Consider the following 15,629-nt stretch of genomic DNA (forward strand, 5'->3'; position numbering starts at 1 on the left):
TGGAGAAAAAAGACTAGAAGAAACAAGTTGAACTCACTCACCTGTCTCCCAGGCCCAGAATATACCCGACCATGGACATGACGGCTAAAGAGCGGGTGTAGTTGGTTCTTCGGTCAAACCACACCTGGAACACAGAAGCCCGAGTGAACCCAGGCTCCGGGAACTTTAAATGGTTCTCACGTAATGATGCCCCGACCGGCGGTTTGCTTACGTTCCATCATAATCAGTTAGGGAGGACGTATAATGGAGTAAAGATCCCACTCACAATTACAGAAGTAATAAACTATGCTTGAAATAAACTAGAGAAATGTGCAGAACTTAGATAAACAAATAAGTTAAAAACTTGGCTTAGAAATACAAAGACTTGAGTAAATGAAAATACCTATTTAAGAATATCCACTTAAGATCGCCAAGATGTTGCCCTGGCTGGCGTAGCTCAGTGTATTGAGCTCAGGCTGCAAACCAGGCATCACAGGTTCGATTCCCAGTCAGGGCACATGCCTGGGTTGCAGGCCATGGCCCCCAGCAACTGCACATTGATGTCTCTCTCTCTCTCTCCCCCTTCCCTCTCTAAAAATAAATAAATAAAATCTAAAAAAAAAAAAAAGATCGCCAAGATGCAATATCCTCCCCAATTATTTGATACATTTAATGTAATTCCAATAAATATTCAGTGGCTTTTTTTTGAGACCTTAACAAAATGATCACAAACTTTATCTGGAAAAAAAAAGTATGAAAATAGCCAATGAGAAGAAATATGTATGACAGTATGGAACTTGAGGAGAAACAGGCAGAAAGATCATTGAAACAGAATAGAAGCTCTACAAAGAAATCCAAATTTAGTGTATAATAAAAATGGAATCTTTTAAATAGGGAAACGATGAATTATTTGGTAAATACCGTGTGGTTGGCTAGGCATCTTAAGAAAATAAAATTTATATCCTAATGCTAGATTCCAAATTTAGTTAAGGATTTAAATGTAAAAGCAAATCTGATAATTAGTACAATATATGTAAAAAGATACATAATCTTGAGGTGAAAAGGATCTTTCTAAATATAAAGCCAAAGGGACAAATTTTAAATAATTAAAAATCTGTTAACTTATAACTTAAAAAATGTCTGTATATCAAAAACAAAACAAAAACTCAAAACCGAGAAACACACCATTAACAAAATTCAAACGTGAAATCAACAGGAAATTTGTAACACACAGGAAAAGGACCTGACTGCCGTACTGTGCGAGTGCTCAAGCCCTGCTGGGAGAGGCGGGGGAGACCGGAGCACTGCATCTGCGTCTGCTGGCCGGCCGCCCGCCCGTCTCACCTTTGCCATCTTTGCCGCGGACGACCGCACACAGTCCTCAGCTGACCTCAGCTGACCTCGGCAGAGAGGGGCCCGCAGGTGCGCCCGAGCAGACGGCAAAGCCCCCCTGCCAGGAGTGGGGGCGCCCAGAGCGGCGCGGGCACCAAGCCCAGGGGCCGTACCTCAGAGCTGGGGCTTTTCAGCCACAGCAGCTTGGCCAGGTCGTCCCCGGCCGTGTTGTTGACGGCGTGCTCGAACACCTCCACCTTCTGCATCAGAGTCAGGTGGTCGTAGTCCGGCGCCATCTGCACGGGAGCACAACCACTGTGAGAGCGAGCCAGGGTCAAGCAGCTCACACCCAGGGAGGGGTAGGGCTCGGGGGCAGTCAGGGCTGGGTTCTAATTTCACCACCTCGGCCAACAGGAATGCAAAGTAAGAACATTGCAAAAGGAAACACGGCGTGGCCACTCTCACCTGTGACCACAGGAGTGCCAGGGCCTACAGGTGAACCCTCAGGCCTCACCGCAGCACAGCCCACCGACTGGTACAGCCCACCAGTATGAGAGCGAGCCCTGGAGGGGCTGGGGTTCGGGGCAACAAAGGACTCTTTCTTATCCCTTACTCATCTCCTAAGCTTTCTCTCTCCATAGGGACCGGTCCCCTGTGTGCATTACGTACCTGATAAATAACACTGTTTGGTCTCACAAAACCTTAAATTCTGGGCCTTAGGCTCCTTCTGTTTCTCAGAGAGGGCTATCTTCTTGAGACCTCACACCCTTAAACCTTCTCCAGTGGCTACACCTCTCAAATCAACTTTTAGTGATGGACACACATAGGAGCACAGGAGAAGCGGGTTTGCACGGCCTCCCTGCCTGGTGCGCTCCGCCCCCGGGACGCTGAAGGGCGGGTCCGGCGGCAGACTCACATACCCGCAGCATGATGCGGTGCTCGATGTTGAGGAGGATCTTCTTCTTCTCCCGGTAGTCCCGGATGAGGGCGTGCAGCGTGTCACAGTGGGGGACCCAGCCGATGAGGCCCGAGTTGGTCGATAAAGGAATGACTGCGTATCTCTGGATGCTGGCGTCCACAGGAAATCGAGGTTATTGCACAGTAAACAGCACACCTCTGACCCGCTCACGACACGTGCACACTAGTTTTAACAAACCCCCTGCACAGGGCTGTCGTGAGGCGTGTGATGAGGGCCTTGTGCAAAGGATAGGGCATCTTGTAACGCCAGTGCACTGACGGTGTGAAAGGCACGTGGGTCTCTCCACCCACTAACAAACTCGATGCTCTGGGGGAGATCCAGTCATCATTTCTAAGCCTAAAATAACCTCCCAGCTTAATATCCACGTTCCTAATAGAGGAGGGGAAGGCAGGACTGGGGGAAGGGGAGGTCTGGTTGGGCTGGAGACACGTCAAACGTGCAGAATCTCCAGTCCAGGGCCACAGAGTGCTCCACGCTGGACCTTCGAGGTTGTTACAGGCGTTGCGTATGAGAACGCTCTGAAAACACGGAGGATTTTCCTCGTAACCCATCTCGTGGCGGCGCATGACTGCAAGCGGGGCTGCAGGAAAGGGCCAGCCGTCCCGCGCACCTGAGGTTCTTGCGCAGGGACGTCGGGTCGTTGGCCAGCAGGGTGTTGACCAGGCCGAAGAGCTGCATCACCCGCTCGTCCTGCCGCAGGTCCTCGTGGCCCTTCAGGAGGAAAACAAACTCATGCCCGTTGCTGCCTGTAAGGAACGGCGGGGCGGTTAGTGCGGATCGAGAGGGTCCCGAACCCCGCAGGGTGGGCCGCTACTGTCCTCAGAGCGCCCTGCAGACTTCACATGCTTCACCCTACCAGCAGCAAAAAGCTCCCCAGAATTGAAGAACAACAAAATGGCCCTGCTTTCGATGGTCCCCAGTGCGATGTAGTTCAAATTAAAAACAAATACATTGAAAAAGCTCTGTCTTTGAGGACCAGGGCTGACTCTGCACGGAAATGGCCATTCTGAGTGTTCCCCTCCCCAGCCCACCCCGCCCTTCTCTGTCCTGCTCCGACCTGAGAAGCCTGACCGCTCCGGACGGGCCGCCTGGGCTCCCGCTGGGCCTGGCCCATGGGCGCACAGGCAGGAGGCCGGAAGGCGGGACGGGGAGAGGTCAGAGTACTTGCCCCGACAACCAGCCTGCCGCACTTCTAGAAGCAGCTCTGTTCCTGCACCCGGGCTACAGCTCCTGGTGGTGTGTGGCGTGGAGGACACGGGCCCCTTCCCTTGCCCCCACTCCCCCTCGCACCCTGCGGGGACGTGACGAAGGCCCTCTGTAAGGGCTGTGAGAGCCTGGGAGCCTGGCCAGCTCCCCGGTCAGGAGACGGCCAAAGAGGAACTGCTTCTACATGCCAGCCCGGACTGTGAGCAATTGCAGGGACACAGCTGGCGTTCGGACCTCTCAGAGCTCGTGTGCGAGCGCCGCCCCCCCGCTCCACGCCTCCTAGCACAGGCCGTCGGCTTTGTTTGCTCCCTGTGCTCCGCACAGCTCTGCACCGGGGCAGCCCGTGCGGCAGAAAACAGACGAGCCCGTGTCTTCCCCGGCCCCCCCCGCTCCCGGGTGACTTCTGTGGGGTCGGCAAGCAGTAGGCTGAGGTGTTCCCGAACCTCAGCTCACTGTATGACAGGTGTACGAGCCCTTGGTGGGCTCCTTGCCTTTCAGGTCTGGAAGGTGAGGGTAACAGTCTCTCACCGTTGGTTCTCTGACCTCTGCTTATACCACCGGAAGCAGTTCCTCCGTCAGGTCTTTTTACTCAAACGTGGCTGAGAAGCCGACTGGCCCCCCACACTTTAGAGCTAGCAGACCCCCGCCCCAGAGAGACTCTGGTCACCCGTGGGCCCCAAAGAACTGGTGCTGGCGAAGCATCACCGCACACACACAACACGGGCACTGTTTCCTAGTGGCGCGAGACCTCAAAGTGCCGGTAGAGTCCTTAGGCCTCCCGAAACTGTGCCTGACGGGGAACAAACCTCACTGTGAGTTCATCCCTCCTCGTTTGGGTTTTACACGGTCCTGCCCCACAAAGGGGGACTCTGATGGTAAAGAGAATACTCCAGAGCCCAGACGCCCCTCCTGCAACGCAGCCTGTCCCGTCCACGCGTGCATCCAGATGTCTCTCTGCCGGACCCATCAGCGCCCCCCCGTGGCCCTCCATAACCCGTGCTCCGAGCTGCATGCTTCACAACGCCCTTCCTCCTGGCCTCGCGCAGGACGGCCATGCCTCACTCACACAAGCACAGCTATGTGATCGGACCGGGAGTCTCGAGGGGGTGGAACGGGGAGAAGTCCAGGTGTCCTCTGTTCCCCTCACAGGAAGCACGGAGGAGAGGTGGAGTGTGTGAAACACTGGCAGTGTGAACTACAAGCAGTATTTGCCACGGCGGGGTGGGGTGGGGGCCCGGCCAGGGAGGGAGGGAGATGCAGGCAGAGACGCGCACGGTGGTCCTTACCCATCAGCGTCAGCTTCCGGGGCCTCTGCTTGGATGTGATGACCTGCAGGGACGGTGCTATGGACTGGATGCGGATGATCGGCTGGTTGGGGTCGTACGTTCCCGGCACAGCCAGCTCGAGGTCCCGGCACATCAGGAGTTTGGGGGAGACGTACTGCAGCTCCAAGGACGTGAGCTGCGAATAATCGCCACAGGGATTGGTTTTCCGCCTCCAGGGAGGAGTTTAAATCAACTTAAGTATTTTTCAACGAACTGCTAACAGCAATGAGTTGTCCCCAAGTCTGCAAAGCGAAACTGGGAGCTTCGGAATTAGTGCCAGAACACGACAGGCAGTAGCACAGAAAGGACTGAAGTGACAGCTGGTCCTGCGAGAACCCGCAGGTAGCAGGTCCTACCTGAGGCAGCTGCTTTGAGATGCGTCTGAACACGTGATAGTAGAGGTCCCAGGCCTGGGTGAGGTCCTTGACGTTCCCTGACTTCATGTACTTCCTGCACCACTCCTGGGCCTCCATTAAGTCTCGCCCGTACGCCTGGGAGGGAATGCGGGGGAAACGTGTGAGTGGTCCCAGGCGGTGACCACTGAGCCTGGCTGACTCCCAAGCAGACAGACGGCAGGAGCCCTGGGGGCACACCGGCTGGGAGGCGGCTCGGCAGCTCCCCCCTCCCGGAGCCCCCAGTCTCAGGGTGGCTTGTGGTTTTCCAGTTAAAATTTGGGGAGGGTTTTGCAACTTAATGACAATTAGGTTTCTGGTGTTTTTACATCCCATGACCTCCGACATTTTACTCAGGTCAGCAGGAAGGCTGGAGGGAAGGGGTCTGGTGGAGCCCCCAGGCCGTGCCTTTCAGGCCCCGCCCCCCGTACCTGGTTAAAGGACGTCTCCTTCAGGGTCTGGGGTCCCCGCTCCATCATCGCGTGCAGGGGCTCCAGCACCTCGAACATGCCCTTCACGTTCCTCTCCCCGAAGTACAGACGGGAAGCTTCTTCCAGGCCTTCGTGCCACATCTCGTGCCAGAGGATGGCCACGCGGATCAGCTCCTCGCTCACCTGAGCCATGGAGTGGGGGAGGGAAGGGCAAGCTACACTCAGAATGTCTTGGAGCAGAGGCAGGCACCCTTTCTGGCGGCCAGAGGGAGACTGCAGCACAGTTGCGAGGAAGAAGCACCATCACTCAGGACCCCGGCCAGGCGACAGGGCCAGCGAGACCTGCACCGGCTCCCGACTCACCATCATGGCCTGCTGGACCAGGGTGTTGCTGTGCTCGCACATGTTCTTCAGGATCTTGTTGGCGGCGTTGTGGCGGGCCGTGGTCGTGGACTTGGAAGCCACCGTCAGCGGGTAGATGAGGGCCTGAGGCGGACACACACAGAGGAACACTTGCACGCGGGTGTGAGGGGGCCCGACGCTAACTCAGGGAGGATGACAAATGAAACGGGGAGTGTGACGGGGAGTGTGACACTGGTGCTTGAGTCTACTGGGCGGGGCTGCCACTCATTCATAAAGGCCCCCGGGGGTGCCCTTGGGGGGGAACCCCAGGGGCAGGACGGGAGGCTGGGCTCCCACTCCCCGCACTTGGGTCTCTGGAGTAGCTGTAGGGGAGGCTGAGAACCACAGCCACGGTGTCCACATACCTGGGGGTGGTACCGACCGATGTCTGTGAGCAGCTGGTGAATGAGGCGTCCCACCAAGGCCCTGGGCGTGTCAATTCTCGCAATGAGCTGAGGAATGACCTGTCACTCAAAAGGCACAGTTACGCAGCGTATGAGACGCGGAAACAACTCCAGTTACTCAGGGCAATGGCCAGCTCTTGTTACTTGTTTTGGACGGTTCTGCTGGGCACTGAAACGGTTCATTCCCTTTAGGTCTCTAATGAAACTAAAGAAAATATGGAGTCTTGACCTTGGGACCCGTCCCTACTTCCTCACTGCCTATCTCTGACAGACGGAGGAGGGGCGAGAGCGGGCTCACCCTTACCTACAACCAAGCAGCCTCACCTGTAGCCACGTGTCAATCTGGATGGCTTTCACCCCCTCCACTAAGGCTTCGTTGACATCCGGCCAGTGACCGTAATCAAACCACAAGGTGAGGACCCTGGAAGAGAAAGAGGAGCAAGTCACAGGAAATCTGGTTTCCCAGCTTTTGTCCCTGTGTTTCTCACCATGAAGGTTCCTGAGAACTGGCAGGGCCTCATATCCGTGGCTCTGCAAGGTGTCGGCCTGGGACCACTTGGGAGTGGGGGGGTGGGGGTGGCTACAACGCTCAATTGAGCACCAGGGGGATCATCCCGAGGGGATCATCATTCCACTCCAGATAATGCAGAGGCAGCAGCCTGGTGTGAGCTCAGAAACCTAACAGACAAGCCCACGGACAACCAGGGACCCCCTGTGCACACACAGAGTCACCCGTACAGCAGTGGCAGTTCAGAAACCCGCAAAGGAGGCCGCCCTCGTCACTTGCAGCCTCTGGACTGGCTGGTCCATGCCAGACATCTAGCCTCTCAGGGCTGGCTCTAAAAGTGGAGGGGACTTCAGCAGTATTGCAACGGACAGGGGAACTTCTCCTTCCCTACACAACCAAACACACACGGAGACTTCTCAGGCCACTTCTCCTTAATCTGCAGGTTTCACCCATGAGGCGGGGCCTGGTCAGCTCTTACTCTCGGATGCACTGACCCGAGTGGGTAAGGGGAAGAGGACTTGATGCCCAACTTCTGCATTCTGCCATTTCCATGGCCTCCCAGGGTTTCCCCTTCCGGTCCCTGGTACCTGAGCGTGTCCTGCAGGTTGTTGCCGCGTGACAAGGAGATAGAGCGGAAGAAGCCCTGGACGGCGGGGACGGTATACATCAAGAGGGTTTTGGAGAGATCCTGTGGGAACACACGTGCTAGTGACGCTCTTGCCTCGACTTTCTCACCTGCAACCTGGGCACAGCAGCACGCTAACAGTGCCCACTCCAAGAGCGTAACGAGGGTTATATCAGGCAATACATGAAACCTTTAGGCCATCCCTGGCACATAGCGGCCACTTGACAAACGGCAGTGGTGTCGTAACCGTTACTCAGCTAACAGTGGCTCCCTGAGTAGGGGAGCAGGGGAGGCGGGGCTGCATCTCTGAGCTCACAGCCCCAGGAGAGGAAAGAGGCCTGGTCCTTAGAGTGGACCCGCAGATGTGCACGGCCACCCACGGGCACAGGTGTGGGGCCTTGGGAGGATGAGCTCACGCGTGGGGAAGCAGGACAAGGAGCTCATTCTTCAGCTTGCAGCTACATCAGCTCCCCAGGCACAAGTGCGTGCACAAAAGCTCTGTCTCCAACGACGCTACATAGCAACTAAGCAGTGTTTTCTAGCTCCACCTGGCCCTTCAGAGTGAAGCCTCAAGTCCCTATAGGCCCCACGCCTGGAGCGCCTGGTGCCTGGGTCGGCCCACGGGGGAGGAAGGGCCGGTACCTCAGTGACCTTCTTCTGCAGAGGCGAGGGCGTGGGGCTGTTTTCACTGCTCTCAGCGTCGCTCTCGCTGTTGCTGCCCTCGGTGCTGGTGGCGGTGGTGGTGGCAGCGGCTGTGCTGGTGGCAGTGGTCGCGTTGGTGATGTTGGCCCCGCTGGTGTGACGCAGCTTCTTCTTCTCGTCGCGGGCTTGGTTCTGATGCTTGTAGTGGAGCACAGCCTCGAAGTTCATGACCGCCCACGCGTGCCAGGCCTGGGGGCAGAGTGAGGACAGGCGACGGGGCTGTGACCAACAGCAGCCGAGGGAGGCCCGGGCAGCAGGGGCTCGAGGAGCCTGAGGTGGAGCTGAGGAGGAGCGCGGTGACTGCCCTCTGCTCAGTGGCCAGCCATGGTGTGCTCACGTGGGGGCACACCTGCCAGGTCAGGAGCTGCGGCGAGTGCCGTGGGGGCGGTGCGCCCAAGCCGAGCAAGCTCGGGTCCTCGGTCAGGGACCTTCTAGTCTAGCAGGGGGCTCACGCCCAAACCTGAATGAGGCAGAAGGCGACAGGGCAGCAAGAGATAGATAGCGGGAAGGCTTCACAGAGGAGAGGGACCGGGGCAGGTGTGCAGTAGCCTTCGGTGGGCAGGGAGGGGACAAGCGGGGGCAGCAGCCAGGACTTCCAGGTAGGGGAAGAAGAACAGGGACGCAGATGCAGGCTGGGCCCGCACAGGAACCAAAGGGCCGATCTGACTGAAGCTCAGGGTAGGCAGGAGGGCAATGAGGGGAGGCTGGCAAGGCGGCGGGGTCAGACCGTGGAGGGGCTGGCACGTTGGGCCCAGGAGGTCCCGTTCCGTTCTGTAGGAAATAGAGCTCCAGGCCATGTGGCAGTGGGGAGAGGAACACATTTAGGGCACAGCAACACTGGGGAGTGTGACCTCGCTCACCGTCTGGCCCCTGCACCTGGCCCGAGGCCCGCCAGAGAGCCGGGGCTGGGTGGTGGTTTGCCAGAGGGGGCCTCTGGTGCTTATCTGGATAGAGGAGGAATGAGTCACACCGGTGAGGCCTGGGGCTGCAGAGATGCTGCGGCGTGGCACTGAGCAGTGGAGAGAACAGGAGGCAGAGCTCAGCTGGGGGCCCCGTGAGTTTGCAGTGACAGGAACAATGAATAATCTGCTCATGGTTGGACTTTCTGGATAATCATGAAATTCCTTTGTGTTCCTTGCTAAAAACCTTTTTTTAAATAAAAATGTGCCCATTTCTCCTAAGCAGAGTAGATTGATCATAATTGATGTTTATTTATTTATAGATGTTATTTATTTTTAGAAAGGGAAGAAAGTAAGAAAGAGAGGGAGAGAAGCATCAATGTGTGGCTGCTTCTCACGTGGCCCCCACTGGGGAACCTGGCCCGCAACCCAGGCATGTGCCCCGACTGGGAATCGAACTGGTGACCCTTTGGTTTGCAGCCTGCGCTCAGTCCACTGAGCCACACCCGCCAGGGCAACTGATGTTTATTTGACGAGTAAGAATCCTACAGTGGCCCAGGTTCAGTTTGCCCACACCCTCACTTACTCAGCAAGTTCCCCTGGTGCACCTGCCACGTGCCAGGCACTGAGCTGGCGGACGTGGTGACGAGAGAACAGTCCCCACACACACGCGGGTGACAGTGTGAACCCAAAAGGGCCTACACTAGGTAGGAAAAACTAAAGTTAGAATTTCTACAAGTAGATTTTCCCTTGTGGTTTGTTTTTTCCTAAGAGTTGCATGAAGAAAAGTAACTGGTTAGGGACAGCTCTCATTAGTTAGGCTCCGGCTAATCGAGGGTTTCCTGTACGTAGTCTGCAGCCTGGGACTGAAGCCGTCTGTCCTTGAGGGTAATTACTGCTGACATCACAAAATGGGCATTTTCCAGATCAGAGTGGAGCACGTTTAATAAAGATCAGGTTTTTGGAAGGCAGCTATGCCGACCACTAGACCTCCAACGCTGTGGCAAAGGTAAGATTTCTGTTGCGGGCGCGTCTGTGGTTTTCAGGCACCAGTCTGGGGCCCAGAGGGATGACTTCACGAAACATCAGCAGCCCAGGGGGGCAGGGGAGGAAGCGGAGGCGTCTGCTATTGTACCAAGCAGCTCCGCGCAGGAGGCCCCTCAGTGTGCACGTCCAAGAATCACTCCCTCTCAGCCGGTCACACGTTTTGCACATTTCCTAGTTCTCTTGACTTTCTTGAAAAGTCCCTACGACACAACAGGATGTTACCCAGAGCTTTCCAAGAAAAACAGAGGAAGTCAAGTTCCTGGATGAAGAGCAAACAGGAATGGAAACAGGAAGAAGCTGGGAAGGAGCCTATGACCCATGGGGAGGTCAAGTTCCAGAGATTAACCACGTGTCCAGACACTCCCAGGAAAACCAGCAGCTAAGGGTCTGCAGCCACTCGCGTGACAAAGGTGTACTAAGTCTTCCCTGTAAGGGGCCTCTGACAGACAGAGGGTCTCCTGGCACCCAGAGCAGCAGATTCACAGCATCAGACCAGCTAACAAGCAGGGGCGCACAGGGGCACAGCGCCGGGCTGTCTAGCGCCAGGGGTCAGCGGGAGGGGGCACAGCCGGGGGCCCTGTGTCCAGTCACCTTGTACCAGTTGCGGTCGTGCTCCGTGGCGGCGCTGTAGTACTGCAGGACTTTGGGGATGGTGCTCTCGTTGATGCCCTGGAGGTTCAGCTGCCACTCCCCAAGCTTCAGGAAACACCTGGAACAGAGAAACGAGCCGCCCTGTGCTGCGCCCTGCTCCAAGGGGAATGAGTTATGCCGGGGGCACTGCCGCCTTTCTGAGGGGTCACTGGCTCTCAGGCGGCAACGGGGTGGAGCGGGCAGAACTGCAAACCACGCAGAAGGAGAAAGGTGGGCGCCTGGGACATGTTTTTATGGTGTTATCTCTTCTTCTTGACAGAGGTCTTTCAGGCACCAGGCACAGGTAGGTCTGTGTGGACCTACCTTTCCCCAGCCCAATTTTTGTGGCGACAGCAGCTGAGAGTAACTTCTCGTACTGCTCCACGGTTTCTGCTTTACTGTCCCTGCCCCGTTCTTCGCAGCGACAATACTAACAGCCAGCACGCACTGACCGCTGCTCTGTTCCGGGCACCGCTCTCGGTGCTCGGCAAGGTGTTCTCGCCATCTATGCTCACACCGCTTGTATGCCACACCACCCAGGAGAGGGGAGCTCTCACTCTCCCCGGTTCACACGACGACCAGCTGGAGGCACACAGCGGTCAAGTAACTTCCCTGAAGTCACCCATCAAGTTGGCGGCAGCACATCTGGCACTGAACACAAGGAGTCTAACTCGGAAGCCAGAGAGCGGGAGAGGAACGGCACTTGGGTGCTCCCAGGCTGCTGAGCCCTGTACAAATACGTAGCAGGGGCTTGGGAGCAGCACGACTTGGCGGCCGCCTGGGGTCCCCGCAGGAAGGGGTGAGAGGTAAGCAGCTGGCTGCCCAGAGACATTCCCATGGGCACTCCTGTGCTGCGGAGGCTGCCGGCCTGGCGGGCTGGGGTGCGACCGGCCTTGGCCAGTGGGGACCTCACCGGGCCATGAGCTTGTGCAGCTCCTGCTTGTGCTGCTGGTCCTCGGGGGCGATGGCGTGCTGGGCCTGCTGCTGCATGGTCTGCACGAAGTGCTGCATGTGCTGGAAGGCGTCGATCTGCACAGGACAAGAGCAGCGGAGCCACTTGGCATGCGGCCCAACCTCACGGGAAATGAACTACTGTTCATGTAACAGGCGTGTGAGCCGACCCCTCTCCAAAGAGCGCGCCCTGGAGCACAGGGTCAGAACCCTGCAGGACAGGACAGGGCATAGTGCTGGGAGATGGCCGGGCTTTTCGAGAAGATTCATTTTTTTCAACTCAAGTCTTAGCTCTCCTCTGTCAACTGTAATTGCTGGTTTAATAAGCCTTGGAAAAGCTACTTGCCTGGCTATCCAAAATTACGATTCACAGGAAGTAATCTGAAGCAACTGCTTACTTCACTATCAACATACTGCCCTGGGGGAAATTAGGCTTATGGGGAATTAGTTCAAGCTAGCACAACTTCAGTATTTGTTTAAAACACTCTGGTACCTTGGACACTGCAGCAGAGCAGAAACTGCAGTTGGAAACAAATCAGGTGGACCCCCCAGCACCCAAATGAGAGCACAGAGATGGGGCGAACACCCCATACACCCACGGGGAAAGGAGGAGTCACTAGCTTAGCAGACATCCCGCTGAAGCTGGAGGCCTAGCAGCAAAACCTTCAGGGCATCCTCAAGCAGTGACGCCGTCTTTTCTCACTATGGGACTTCATACCAAGCAAGCAGAAGGCATATGAGTTAGGAACAAAAATTCCTGGTAAACAGGAAAACATCAGAAAACAGCCAAGCTAGGGAAGAGCAGTGGTAGTCAGAGATCTGGGAGGAAGTTACAAACCATTTGTGTAAGCCTGCCACATCCAGACACACCAGCGTCTTGATAAGTGGGGTCCGTACATTTGTAAAGGTCTTCAAGGGTGGAGACAGAGCACACAAACATCAAAAGCTCGAATGGAAAAAACAGTGAAATTTAAATCCACCGATGCAGGGCGGGTGGGGGGGAAACACTGGCCGTGAGAGGGTGTAAATAAGAGGCCACGTGTGCTTTGCCACAGAGGAGGAGGGAAAATTAAACTTTCAATAAACAAGGTCAGAAGGATCTTATACTAATACTAAATCATATGAATCATTTTTTTTCTTTTTAAAGTAGAAACATGTCAAGAGATGATGGCCTTGAAGGAAAATGGAACTCCCTGGCTTGGCGGTCCAGACCAGTCTCAGATACTTTTCACTAAAGAAGTAACTGGCACCAAGGGCCAAGGCTGGAGCAACGCGCTTGCGAGTTGGCCCTCGTCCACTCGGACGTGTGCTCTTTGTCTCCTGCACGGTGGCGCCCGCACCCTGGCCACCTTCACTTTCTCTACCTGAATAAAACTTGCTTTGCTCCCACTCTGATTCGCCCTTGAGATCTTTCCTGGGCGACTCAAGAACCTGGGGGTCACCTGGCAGGAGAAAGGTCCCGGGCAGGGCCAGTGCCGGGCGTGGACATGATCTGGTAACAAGAGGAGCCATCTGGTCCTCTGGCACAACGGAACCAACCTTCACTCCTGATTACGGAGCTTTGCACTGGCCCCTGACCTACGGTTCCAGCCCGCAGGAACCGGGACCACCGATCAAGGTGTGTGATGGGCCGTGCGTCAGGGACTTGACCTAAACTTGCTTAATAACTCTTCCAGTAAGAAGACTGGAGAGCTGAATGAAGAGATTCCACAATTAAAGAAGAAAAGAAAAGAAGAGCCAGGGCTAGCCCAGAGCCAGAGTGGTGTGATGAACAACTCATCAGGCAGCTAATCCACGCGCGAGGGCAGGGCGGACACACACAGATGCTCCCCCAGTGAACCAGACACCTGCCCGCCCCGACACCGGCCTTCTCAGAGTGGTCACTCACACTGCTTTGAAAAATGAACCGCATCAGCACCCCACACCTGGGGAGTGACGGATGTCCCTTTAGTAGTTCTACGAGAACTACACTGACTAGACCGAAATCTGATTAGGAAGAAAGAGAAAGAACTGGGAGGCAGTACCGAAGCGATCACTCACTAGACAGAACGAACCCGTGATTGGTGTGCGCACGGGGCAGGTGAGAACTGAACCGGGAACTCTGGTGCCGGGAGCTTTCAGAGCCCACGGGCCAAGTCACGTCAGTGAAGACGCAGAGTTAAAACTCTGGGAGACCCGCCAAGGTGCCGAACAAAAAATAGATCGCCCATATAAACTGGGGAGGCTGGGTATTAGTTTGGATCTGAAGCCCAATACTAAGTTTAGGGAGTTTATCCAATGTGGAAGAATCTAGTATTTCTCTGCTTTGTGGCATGGAGGCAATTCATTTTCAAGGAATTAAAAATGATCCATTAAAAACGCTTTCTTTTTCCGTTCCCAGGAAGTGAGAGGGGAAAACGACTCTCTCCTTACAGACGCAGAACTGGCCACTCAGAGGAAGAGGCTGCCTGCGCCCCAGCCTCCCAGCCGGGCACAGCGCTCCCGAGCTCTGACTGCCCGGGCGGTTTATGGGCGAGGCGGTGGTCTGGGCTTGGTGAAACTTCACAAAAGGGCGAGGCTGCCGCTGCATTCTGTGCGGCGTTCTGTCTGGGGAAACACTGTACACCCACCTGTTGCGTCCGCCTTCCTGGGGAACAGGGTCTGCCCTCCCCAGACATTTCATCCGCCTCAGGTGAGGTGGAGAGAACGCTTATTCACAGCGAAGTAAAGTGACCGGTTCACTCGCACAATTATTCCCAAGTGGTCAGTTTGCTCCAGGCAGCTCCTAAACTCTCACAACGATGTGACGTATCTAGCCCTGGGCCTGAAGTTCGAGCACCTAGCTTTAAATAGGTTTCTCCATTTTTATCCATGCGGTTTTATGCCTCCCACCAGAATTTGGGCTCCTAAGAAAAGGCCTTAATCTGTGGTCAGTTAAAGAAGCCACTCCCTGGCTGAGATATAAGCCAAGGTCTCCTTCTGCCTGCCCTCGGCAAGACATTCAAAGACTTGGAGGCTACCGGAGGGAGGAAACCAGACTGCATTCAGATCCAGCACCTTCTGCTTTTCTCATTTGCCTGCAGGAAGGTTGGGCTTTGAGTCAGAAATGCTTTGGCTTGGAGGGCTTACAGCAACTAAAAAAACACAAAGCAAAACACAACAGCCCCCCAAATACACATTTGGAGAAGGGAACTTGGGCCATTACTACTGGAGTGAACCCTGAAGACACAGTGCCTGGGTGCCGGGACTGTCCCTCCCACTCCTGGTGGCGATCAGGGCCACAGGGTTGACCACTCACAACAGGAGCCAGTCTGCAGAGCCCAGGCCAAGGAGTATGCCTTCACCTTCCCCACCGCAGAGACACCACGATGACTGTATCACCTCTCTCGGGGGCCCCTGTGGCTGCCTCGCATTCCTCTCTCACCACAGGCCCCTGTGGGGACTCCCCCTCTGTCCCGTTAGGAGAAGGATGCAGGAGCCAAAGCAGATGCTCATTTTGCCTCCAGGGCACACTTCCTGCCAGTCGTCCCCAGCATCCAGAAAGACTGCTAAAACCCCCACCCGGAGCCACGCCTCTTTCCCAAGGACCGCCTGTAAATAAAGAGGAATTCTACGCTGGCTGCGAGATGACTTTCCCCGCTGGCTTCTGCATTCCACTCTGGGGGTTGTTGCTCTTTGAGTCCCAGGTCGATGACAGGGAGGGAGACGAGAAGTCTGAGAAGGCACGCAGGCCTTGCGGGAGCTCCGGGCCGTGTTTTCACAGGTGTGCTGACCAGCCCGTCTTCCCCGGGGGGCGGGGACTAGGCTGTTCCTGTGCAGCAGCAGCACACTCTGGCCG

General features: G+C 55.8%; 1 protein-coding gene across 1 annotated transcript in view; it reads right to left on the minus strand.

Annotated features, from left to right (window-relative positions):
* MTOR (mechanistic target of rapamycin kinase) overlaps positions 1-15,629 on the minus strand; it is a 111,368-nt gene that overhangs the window by 10,243 nt on the left and 85,496 nt on the right. Inside the window, exons 37-50 of the mRNA XM_028511253.2 lie at positions 11,775-11,890; positions 10,823-10,940; positions 8,226-8,474; positions 7,546-7,646; positions 6,775-6,871; positions 6,412-6,510; positions 6,008-6,130; positions 5,645-5,827; positions 5,178-5,312; positions 4,783-4,957; positions 2,901-3,036; positions 2,232-2,379; positions 1,485-1,607; positions 42-124 (exon numbers count right to left, since the gene is read on the minus strand). Coding sequence (XP_028367054.1) covers positions 42-124; positions 1,485-1,607; positions 2,232-2,379; positions 2,901-3,036; positions 4,783-4,957; positions 5,178-5,312; positions 5,645-5,827; positions 6,008-6,130; positions 6,412-6,510; positions 6,775-6,871; positions 7,546-7,646; positions 8,226-8,474; positions 10,823-10,940; positions 11,775-11,890 — 1,886 coding nt within the window. The remainder of the gene's footprint in view (positions 1-41; positions 125-1,484; positions 1,608-2,231; positions 2,380-2,900; positions 3,037-4,782; positions 4,958-5,177; positions 5,313-5,644; positions 5,828-6,007; positions 6,131-6,411; positions 6,511-6,774; positions 6,872-7,545; positions 7,647-8,225; positions 8,475-10,822; positions 10,941-11,774; positions 11,891-15,629) is intronic.

This window comes from Phyllostomus discolor, chromosome 5 (assembly GCF_004126475.2).
Source record: "Phyllostomus discolor isolate MPI-MPIP mPhyDis1 chromosome 5, mPhyDis1.pri.v3, whole genome shotgun sequence".
NCBI lineage: Eukaryota > Metazoa > Chordata > Mammalia > Chiroptera > Phyllostomidae > Phyllostomus > Phyllostomus discolor.